The sequence below is a fragment of the Gekko japonicus genome, unplaced genomic scaffold, assembly GCF_001447785.1.
Source record: "Gekko japonicus isolate JY-2015 unplaced genomic scaffold, Gekko_japonicus_V1.1 scaffold4920, whole genome shotgun sequence".
Classification (NCBI taxonomy): domain Eukaryota; kingdom Metazoa; phylum Chordata; class Lepidosauria; order Squamata; family Gekkonidae; genus Gekko; species Gekko japonicus.
The window spans coordinates 17207-27311 of NW_015160982.1; the positions used below are offsets into that span (position 1 = coordinate 17207).

Sequence of the window (10105 nt, forward strand, 5' to 3'; positions counted from 1 at the left end):
AGTCGAGGCAAAATGGCCCCAGAGCTGATTAGGCAGCGGCAGGCAGTCGGTAAGAACACAAGAGCCCCATCAGAGCTGACGCTTCTATGGTAGTGCACACCAAGAAGACTAAGCTAATAACTCCTATAGCGCAGTGATGGCGAACCTTTTAGAGACCGAGTGCCCAAACTGCGACCCAAAACCCACTTATTTATCGCAAAGTGCCAACACGGCAATTTAACCTGAATACTGAGGTTTTACTTTAGAAAAAACAACTCATACATTAACTTAAGATGATCCAAACAAAGTAAGGAAAGCAATCCGAAATGCTTTCGTTTACTTAAAATTATTTGGCAGAGAATTCGGCACTTTAACGATGGTCTGGGCCTGGCTGGGGCGATGGCACGCGTGCCCACAGAGAGGGCTCTGAGTGCCACCTCTGGCACCCGGGACATAGGTTCGCCACCACTGCTATAGCCCAGGCTGATCCTGCACTGAGCAGGGGGTTGATGACCTCTATGGCCCCTTCCAGCTCTGTGATTCTATGATTCTATAACAGATTTTGGGGAGATGTAGTTAACCGAATTAAATTAATGATGGGATACGGGGTCCCTAAACGTTCTTGAGCCTGTGGACACCTTAGGAATGCTGGCACCACACAGTCGTCACAGCCACAGGATGGCTGTCGCAGGAGATGGAACCGGCTACGAAGTTACACAGTCAGGTGTGGTGGCAGCGGCCACCAAAGCAAAGTTCTTTAAAAATCCGCAGACCCATTCGAATTGCCAGCAGCCAATCAGAAGCCTTGCTGGACCAAAGCACCGCCAGGCCCTGCCCACCTTCTAGAAACACTTTCCCAACCCTATCAGTAAGGGAGTCGGCAACCCCTCTCGCCACGGATGGTAGGCTCACCTGAATCCTCTAGGGCTGTCTTTGTCTGTGCCAACTTTACGAAGAGCTGGAAGGGAAGGGGGGAAAAATAGAGAATAACCGTGTTAGGACAAGTCAGGCTAGAACCTGGTGGAAGGAACAGCTCCGGAGGTGCTCCTCGGCAGGGGTCATTTCGTAGAAAAAGAGGTGCGGGGCTCATTAGCATAACTCATTTGCATAGGCCACACCCCCTGACATCACCGGAAGTGTGTCAGAAGGCAACACCCACTGCTCAGGCTCCACTGGACTGTTTTGGGTTGCTAGCTATTGGGGGGGGAGCGTGCAGATCTGTCCTCGCAGAGGAGGGAGAGCTTGTACCTGAATAAAACTTGGTCTTAAAGGTGCCACTGACGGGGCTTGTTTGGACCGGGGGGGGGGGTTCTGCAGCTTACCTAGCTGCTTCTTGCTCTGACTGAGGGCTGCTGGGAGCAAGGGGTGGGGCTTGTTGCGTGTGCCCGCCCCCTGGGCTCTTTACTGCCGGAGTTCCACTCCTGTGCGCTCCTGCAGGAAATGACCCCTGTTCCTCGGACCTTTAACGGACCTTGGGAATGTCTGCGCACCCAAGGAATCGTCAGAATTGCCTGCAGAAGATCTCTTTCCACTGGGGCTACAGGGTTGCCAGATCCTCGCTGGGGAGGAAAGACCCTGACCCCTGGGAAAGTACCAGGGGTCATTTCCTGCAGGAGTGCACAGGAGCGGAGCTACGGCAATAAAGAGTCCTGGGGATGGGCACATGCAACAAGTCCCGCCCCCTGCTCCCAGCAGCCCTCAGTCAGAGCAAGAAGCAGCCAGGTAAGTTGTGGAGTCCCCCCCCCCGGCCCAAAACAGTCCAGTGGCACCTTTGAGACCAAGTTTTATTCAGGTACAAGCTCTCCCTCCTCTGCGAGGACAGATCTGCACGTTTCCCCCCCCCCAATAGCTTGCAATCCAAAACAGTCCAGTGGAGCCTGAGCGGTGGGTGTTGCCTTCTGACACACTTCCGGTGATGTCAGGGGGCGTGGCATAATGCAAATAAGTTATGCTAATGAGTTATGCTAATGAGCTCCCGCACCTCTTTTTCTACGAAATGACCCCTGGAAAGTACTATATATCATCACCCTGGTGATTCTCCTCCATCCTCATTTAAAAGGAGACATATCCACGGACTACAACTTGCTGTCAGTTTCATACCACTTTCTTGAATCATCATGGCTTCCCCCAAAGAATTCTGGGGAATACAGTTTGGGGAGGGACAAAGATTACTCCACGTTAGAGAGGCCTAGACTTGCATAACAGAACTACAGTTCCCAGAATTCCCTTGGGAGTGAAACTTCTTTGGGCTCAGAGCAGGTACCTCTAGAGATAATACTGGGGAGAGCAGGGTTGCCTACTCCAAACTGGGAAATTCCTGGAGATTTCGGTGATGGAGCCAAAGGAAGGTGGGGTTTGAGGAGGGAGAAACCCCAGTGAAATATAATGCGCCATAGAGTCAACACTTCCTCTAAGCTGCGGAGTCTTGTGAGCAAAAATTCTGCTTTGTGAGCTACTGGCATTCAAGCTGTGAGCGAGCGGTTAGGCTACTGCATAAATTTTGTTTGCTCTGGAGCCCATCCTTCCTGGGCTGAGACAAAAATGTGTGAGCCGGAGGCTAAAAAACTGGGACCTAGCTCACACTAACTCAGCTTAGAGGGAACACTGGAGTCCACCCTCCAATGCAGTCATTTCCTCCAGGCCAACTGATCCCTGCTTTCTTGCTTTCGAACTGCTAGGCTGGCAGGGGCTGGGACCAGAGACGGGAGCTCACTCCATCTTGCAGCACTCGGGTCTCGAACTGCTGAACTACCAACCTTCCAGTCGGCAGTTCAACGTCTTAACCACTTGGATCCGGAAAATTACAGGCCAGTCAGTCTGACGTCGATACCGGGTAAGTTGGTGGAAACTGTTATTAAGGAAATAATTAGTAGGCAGATTGATGACCCATCTAGACCTCCTGATGGCACCTGATATTTTGGACCTCCTGATGGCACCTGGTATTTTTAGCCACTGTGTGACCGAGTGTTGGACTGGATGGGCCATTGGCCTGATCCAACATTGGCTTTTCTTATGTTCTTATGTTCTTCTTTCCCTTCCCCTCCCCACAACAGACACCATGTGAGGTAGGTGGGGCTGGGAGAGCTCTCCTGAGAACTTCCCTTGAGAGAACAGCTCCGAGAGAACTCGTGACTGACCCAAGGTCACACCAGCAGCTGCATATGGAGAAGTGGGGAATCAAACCCGGTTCCTCCCAGATTAGAGTCCGCGCTCCCAACCACTACACTGAACTGGACAGATTAGTATAGAAACCACAGACTGTAGCTACAGCTTATCCTTGCTTGCTGCGGGTTCTACCAACGCGCACAGCCCCGAGGCGAGTCCCCTCCTTGGCGGTCTTGCCTCAGTTACCTTTTCTTGTTGTTTCGGGGTGACCAGATTGGTGCTACGGTGAACTGCCTGCTCCGCCTCGTCCTTGTCCCGGCACCGCTGTTCATAGAGTCTCTTTGCCTAGAAAAGCCACAGCAAGCGGGTCCTGAAAGGGTGTCTTCACATTACGGTTGCCAACCTCTTGGTAGGGCCTGGAGCATACCTGGAATAACCAAGGGTCTCCAGACTGCAGAGATCAGCTCCCCAGGAGATGATGGCTTATTTATTTATTATCATATTTATATCCCGCCCATCCTGTGGACGGGCTCAGGGCGGCTCACATATGCCGGCACAATATGGCCGGTTGGCAGAAGCATTTAAAACAGTTAAAACAACGATACAGCAACCTTTAAAGTGCTCGCAACAGCGATCCATCAATAAATCAAACAGCGTACTATGAGATTATATACTCAAATCCTGACTTAATGGTTGTCCGGTCTCCCATGGTATTATGGCCCGATCTCCTAACAGGGCTGACCCGTTGCCACAGGTGTCAGTGCTGGTAATAGTTGGTAGTAGTGGTAGGCGGATCCTAATTAAAAGCCTGGCGGAAGAGCTCCGTCTTACAGGCCCTGCGGTACAAGGTCCCGCAGGGCCCTGGTCTCTTCTGGGAGCTCATTCCACCAGTAAGGAGCCACCATCGAAAACGTAGCCACAAGCCTGGAATCCTAATTTATGCACACCCTCCTGCCACATACCAATCCTGTCTTACAATGACCTTCTGCCACATATGTGCATCACTGTTCCCTCTAAGCTGAGTTAGTGTCAGACAGCTCAGTTTTTTAGCCTTCAGCTCGCAGATTTTTTGTCTTAGCTGACGAAAGAGGGCTCCAGAGCAGACTAATTGATGCAGCAGCCAAATCGCTGGCCCACAACTTTAATGGCAGTAGCTCACAAAGTAGAACTTTTGCTCACAAGACTCCACAGCTTAGAGGGAGCACTGATGTGCATTATCTTGGCATTCAAGGCAAGAGGGATTCAGAGGTGCTTGGGGGGCAAACGTGAAAGGATTTCTGGAGTCCTGGCCTTGCCGGTAGACCTCCTGAAGGCACCTGGGTTTTGGGCACTGTGTGACACAGAGTGTTGGACGGGATGGGCCACTGATCCGACATGGCTTCTCTTATGTTCTTAAGAGGTCCATGAGTGGCTATTAGCCACAACATCTAGATGGAATGCCCTGTCTGGGGCAGCGATGCTCTGTATTCTTGGTTCTTGTGGGGGAAACAGTGGGAGGGCTTCAGTAGTTCTGGGCCTGCTGGTGGACCTCCTGATGGCACCTGGGTTTTGGGCACTGTGTGACCCAGAGCACTGTCCTGGGTAGGCCATTGGCCTGACCCGACATGGCTTCTCTTATGTTCTTAGGTGGTTTGCCATTGCTTGCCTCTGTGTAGCAACCCTGGACTTTTTTGATGGTCCCGGATCCAAGATCTAATCAGGGCCAACGCTGCTTAGGAGATGTGGCTAGCCTGGGCCATCCAGGTCAAGGTAAAAACACTGTCCTGGGTAGGCCATTGGCCTGACCCAACATGGCTTCTCTTATGTTCTTAGGTGGTTTGCCATTGCTTGCCTCTGTGTAGCAACCCTGGATTTTTTTGATGGTTCCGGATCCAAGATCTGATCAGGGCCAACGCAGCTTAGGAGATGTGGCTAGCCTGGGACATCCAGGTCAAAATGAAAACACCACACGCCTCTAAGCCACCTACAAACATTACGGACAAGTGATCTTACTTGATACAACCTCGTTATTTTAAGAAGAAGAAGAAGAGACTGGATTTATACCCCGCCCTTCACTACCCAAGGGAGTCTCAGAGCGGCTTACAAACTCGTTTCCCTTCCCCTCCCCACAACAGACACCCTGTGAGGTAAAAGAAGAAGAAGAAGAGATTGGATTTATACCCTGCCCTTCACTACCCAAAGGTGTCTCAGAGCGGCTTACAAACTCCTTTCTCTCCCCCTCCCCACAACAGGCACCCTGTGAGGTAAAAGAAGAAGAAGAAGAGATTGGATTTATACCCTGCCCTTCACTACCCAAAGGTGTCTCAGAGCGGCTTACAAACTCCTTTCTCTCCCCCTCCCCACAACAGGCACCCTGTGAGGTAAAAGAAGAAGAAGAAGAGATTGGATTTATACCCTGCCCTTCACTACCCAAAGGTGTCTCAGAGCGGCTTACAAACTCCTTCCCCTCCCCACAACAGACACGCTGTGAGGTAGGTGGGGCTGAGAGAACTCTTTCCAGAATTGTCCTTGCTGCTTGCCCAAGGTCATCCAGCCGGGTGCAAGTGGAGGAGTGGGGAATCAAACCTGCTTCTCCCAGATTAGAGTCCACGCACTTAACCACTGCACCAAACTGGCTACACCAAACTGCCCGTGGGAAGGGTTACTCACTTCCATGGTTTTTTTGTACTGCAGATTCCGGTTTTTATGAATAGCGTCCATTATCAGCTCAATCTGCAGAGAAAAGTACCAGTGTTAGTCTGTTCTGCTCAGCAGAAGCACAGGAACGAGAAAGCAAACAACTGTGAAAGAAAAGCTTCCAGAGTGTGTTTCCCCCCCCCCTTTTAAAAATACCCGCCTGGGAGCAAGAAAAGGAACTAGGGTGGCCCGTCACTCACACCGCCTTGCAAAACGGAACCGCCACTGACTTCCTTGTGACGGACTTCTGTGAGCCAAGCCCGCTGGCTCTTTTGCAAAACCACAGCCAGATCTGGATTCTACAGAATCACAGCTTATTTATAAAAAAGGGATTATAACACCAGGCGGAAGAACACCGCCCAGGGTGGGCCAGTCAGGCATGCAGAAAAACACAGCCGCTGTAACCCCCCTGCCACAAGCATCGCTTGAATGCTTGCTTCCTTTCCCTCGTTCTGCAACAACGAGGGCTAGAGACTTAGCTTTGTATTCGGCACGAGTCAAGGTTCCCTGGGATTTTGTCCCAGATAAGAAATCCCAGACAGAATTCTGTGCATGGCAGCCTCCAGGTGGGACCCGGGCAGTGTTCCCTCTGAGCTGAGTTAGTGTGAGCCAGCTCACAGTTTTGTAGCCTCCGGCTCACACATGTTTGTCTTAGCCCAGGAAGGATGGCTTGAGAGCAATCTAATTGATGCAGTAGCCAAATGGCTCGCTCACAACTTTAATGCCAGTAGCTCACAAAGTAGAACTTTTGCTCACAAGACTCCACAGCTTAGAGGGAGCATTGGACCCGGGGATCCCCCAGAATCCCAGCTCACCTCTAGATTCCAGAGATCGGTTCCCCTGGAGAAAATGGATGCCTTGGAGGGTGGACTCTGTGGCACGGTACCCCCCACTGAGGTCCCTGTCCTCATAAGAACATAAGAACAATGTTGGATCAGGCCAAAGGCCCATCCAGTCCAACACTCTGTGTCACACAGTGGCCAGAAAGACCAGGTGGCCTCAGGAGGTCCACCAGTGGGGCCAGGACACTAAAAGCCCTCCCTCTGTTGACCCCCCCCCCCAAGCACCAAGAAGACACAGCATCACTTGCCCCAGAGCCCCTATCTATGCCTTGTGGCTAATAGCCACTGATGGACCTCTGCTCCATATGCTTATCTAATTCCCTTTTGAAGCTGTCCATGCTTGTAGCCGCCACCACTTCCTGTGGCAGTGAATTCCATGTGTTAATCACTCTTTGGATGGACACTAATCCGGGAGAACTGGGTTTGATTCCCCACTCCTCCACTTGCACCTGGCTGGATGACCTTGGGCAAGCCATAGTCCTGGTACAGCTGTTTTTGAAAAAAGAGCAGTTTCTGTCAGAGCTCTCTCAGCCCCACCCATCTCACAGGGTGTCTGTTGTAGGGAGGGGAAGGAAAAGGAGTTTGTAAGCCGCTCTGAGACACCTTTGGGTAGTGAAGGACGGGGTATAAATCCAATCTCTTCTTCTTCTCTTCATAGGGTCGGAAGGCGCTGTAGAGGCCATCTAGTCCAACCCCCTGATCAATGCAGGATCAGCATTCCTGACAAGTGTTCGTCCGGCCGCTGCTGGAAGACTGCCAGGGAGGGGGAGCTCACCACCTCCCTAGGCAGCTGACTCCACCGTGGCACAACTCTGACTGTCCAAAAGATTTTCCTCATATCCAGCCAGTATCTTCCAGCCCTTAAACCCATTATTTCGAGCTCTTTACTCCGCTGCCCACAGGAACAGCTCCCTGCCCTCCTGTAAGTGACAGCCATTCAAATACTTCAAGAGAGCAATCCTGTCCCCCCTCAACCTTGTTGTCTTCTCCAGACTGAACATCGCCAAGTCCCTCAGCCTTTCCTCACAGGGCTTGGTCTCCAGGCCCCTGATCATCCTCGTCGCTCTCCTCTGCACCCGCTCTGGTCTGTCCACATCCTTTTGGAAGCGAGGCCTCCAGAACCCATCCCCCATCTCCAAATCTCCAGGAGTTTCCCAACCTGGATCTGGCAACCCTACCCCCCTATCCCCTGCTGGTGGCTGGGGGGGGGGATGGGGGACCTGGTATTCCTGATGTGGGACAGTGGAATCCACTGCACCAATGTTCAGTTTTGTCGAGAAAGGCAATTACCACAGCCCTACCCCCAAAAGCAACATTTAAGAATTGTAGCCAGGGTTGCCAACTTTGAGGGGACAAAATTCCTGGAGATTTGGAGATGGAGCCTGGGGAGGGCAGGGTTGGGAAATGAGAGACCTCATTGGGGCACAACGCCACGGAATTTGCCCATCAAAGTAGCCATTTTCTTCGGGGGAACCAATCTCCGTAGCCTGGAGATCAGTTATGATTCTGGGAACTGGTCTCTGTAGTCCGGAGACGGGTCTGAAGATCCCCCAGGCTCCCCACGGAGTCTGGCAACCCCCGGTTACATCATTTCCTTGAAATGCAAACAGAAGCATCACCGCAAACAAGGAAGTCGTCAACTGCTGCGGAGGTTCCGCCCCCCCCCCCCCTTATTACCGTGCTGAAGAGATAAACTTTGGACTGGGCTGTTTTCCAGGGAGGGGTCAGTGTAAAAGGAACAAGGAAACTGTCACAGGCACGCACAAAATTCTGTGCTGTCAGACCTGCAGCCGCTGAGGAACTAAGTGCTTTGGGGACAACTGAACAGGTTTTTTAAATGAAGGCTCCTATTGTTGTTTGGGGCCGGCTGACGTAATCAGCAAACGGGAATCGCCACGGGCGTGATGGTTGACTACCCAGGCCAAGATAGTTCCAGGTGCGGGTAGCCGTGTTGGTCTGAAGCAGCGGACCAAAGTTCAAGTCCAGCGGCACCTTTAAGACCAACAAAGCCTAATTCAAGGTGTGGTGGAACAGGCCCGCTCCAGCCTGTAGGCCTAGTTCCACCCTGCCCTCCAAGGTTTCCCCAACACCCGGGGAGGCTTCTCTTTTTCTCTCCATTAGCTCGCTGCCAACAGCAGACCTTTGCATGGAACTGCCCACTGGGAGAATCGGGACTCCTGGTCTCCCTTCCCAGTGCTGAGGCCTTGCCTCTGTGTCTCCCGCTGTCCAGCGCCTGGTCGCCACGGGGACCGTTTACTGCCTCGTGCGCCCCTTGAGGAATAGCCACTTGCCAGCTGCTGGCCTTCCCGCTGGTGCTCCTTTTAAAAATACTGTGTCCAAGATGGTGGAGGTCTACATGGTACAGAGAACCACTGCCAGCATCCAAAGTTATAAAGTATTTATTAAAACTAAAAATATTCACAAGCATACTTCTAGCACAGCACCAGACTGAGCAAGGGATTCAAAAGAAATGAGTAGAACGCAAATCCTCTGTCCCTCTCTCTACACATGCCCTATCAGATGTTAAAATACAGGACAGGCTCCTTAGCTTAGGATGCTATAGATCTCTACAGAGGTACCAATACCTTGCAGCTTCCTCCAGATCTTCAGGCCAGTACATGGGTAATGGCTGCCTCCTCCAGACCTCAGTTAAGAGTTTTGTCTGCTCTGATGGACTCAGTACCCAATGATACCTTCCTCCTTGCTCCCCTGAGTTTTATCACCTCTCTTTTCCCCACCCACTGACCAGGTCAGGCTAGGTCAGAGAAGCTTTTCCCAGAGATTATTCAGGAATTCCTTCCTAAAGTCACTCTAGTATTTAACATCTCCAAGTCTCTGTTCCCTGCTTGAAGGGGGGAGTTTGACCATCCCATTGTCTAGACCTATTAGCATTTGTATGCAGGTGATCTGAGATAAGTCTGGAAGGCAATTGAATTGACTTCCACTCTTCCTGTCTGTTCCCTGCCCAGAGAGGGGGAAAAAACCTTTAAAACTCAGAGTAAAGGTTTTGCTCATTTCAGACCTCCACAGGAAAAAATGCATTTCTCCACACAAGGCATAAGCTTCCGTGTGCGTGCGCACAAAAGCTTATACCTTGAATAAAACTTTGTTGGTCTTAAAGGTGCCACTGGGTTCAAACTTTGTTCCACACACACCAAAACACACAGAGGACATAACCTGCGACGTGGGTGGGAAAATCAGGGGACCGGCCATAAGCGTACATGAACTGTGACACATTCCTGAACCCTGACTGTTCCCTGGAAGGCCAGATAATGAAACTGAAGCTCAAATACTTTGGCCACCAAATGAGAAGGGAGCACTCACTGGAGAAGACCCTGATGCTGGGAAAGATTGAAGGTCAAAGAAGACGGGGAGGGCAAAGGATGAGATGGTTAGACAGTGTTATCAAGGCAATGAACATAAAATTGAGCAAACTCCAGAGGACGGCGGAAGACAGGAAGGCCTGGCGTGATCTGGTCCATGGGGTCGCGAAGAGTCGGACT

At 51.4% G+C, this 10105-nt stretch overlaps 1 protein-coding gene across 1 annotated transcript in view; it reads right to left on the minus strand.

Annotated features, from left to right (window-relative positions):
- PSTPIP2 (proline-serine-threonine phosphatase interacting protein 2) overlaps positions 1-10105 on the minus strand; it is a gene marked incomplete at its 5' end in the record, with an annotated part of 45296 nt that overhangs the window by 17168 nt on the left and 18023 nt on the right. The window contains 3 exons of the mRNA XM_015425546.1: positions 892-937; positions 3331-3429; positions 5734-5796. Coding sequence (XP_015281032.1) covers positions 892-937; positions 3331-3429; positions 5734-5796 — 208 coding nt within the window. The remainder of the gene's footprint in view (positions 1-891; positions 938-3330; positions 3430-5733; positions 5797-10105) is intronic.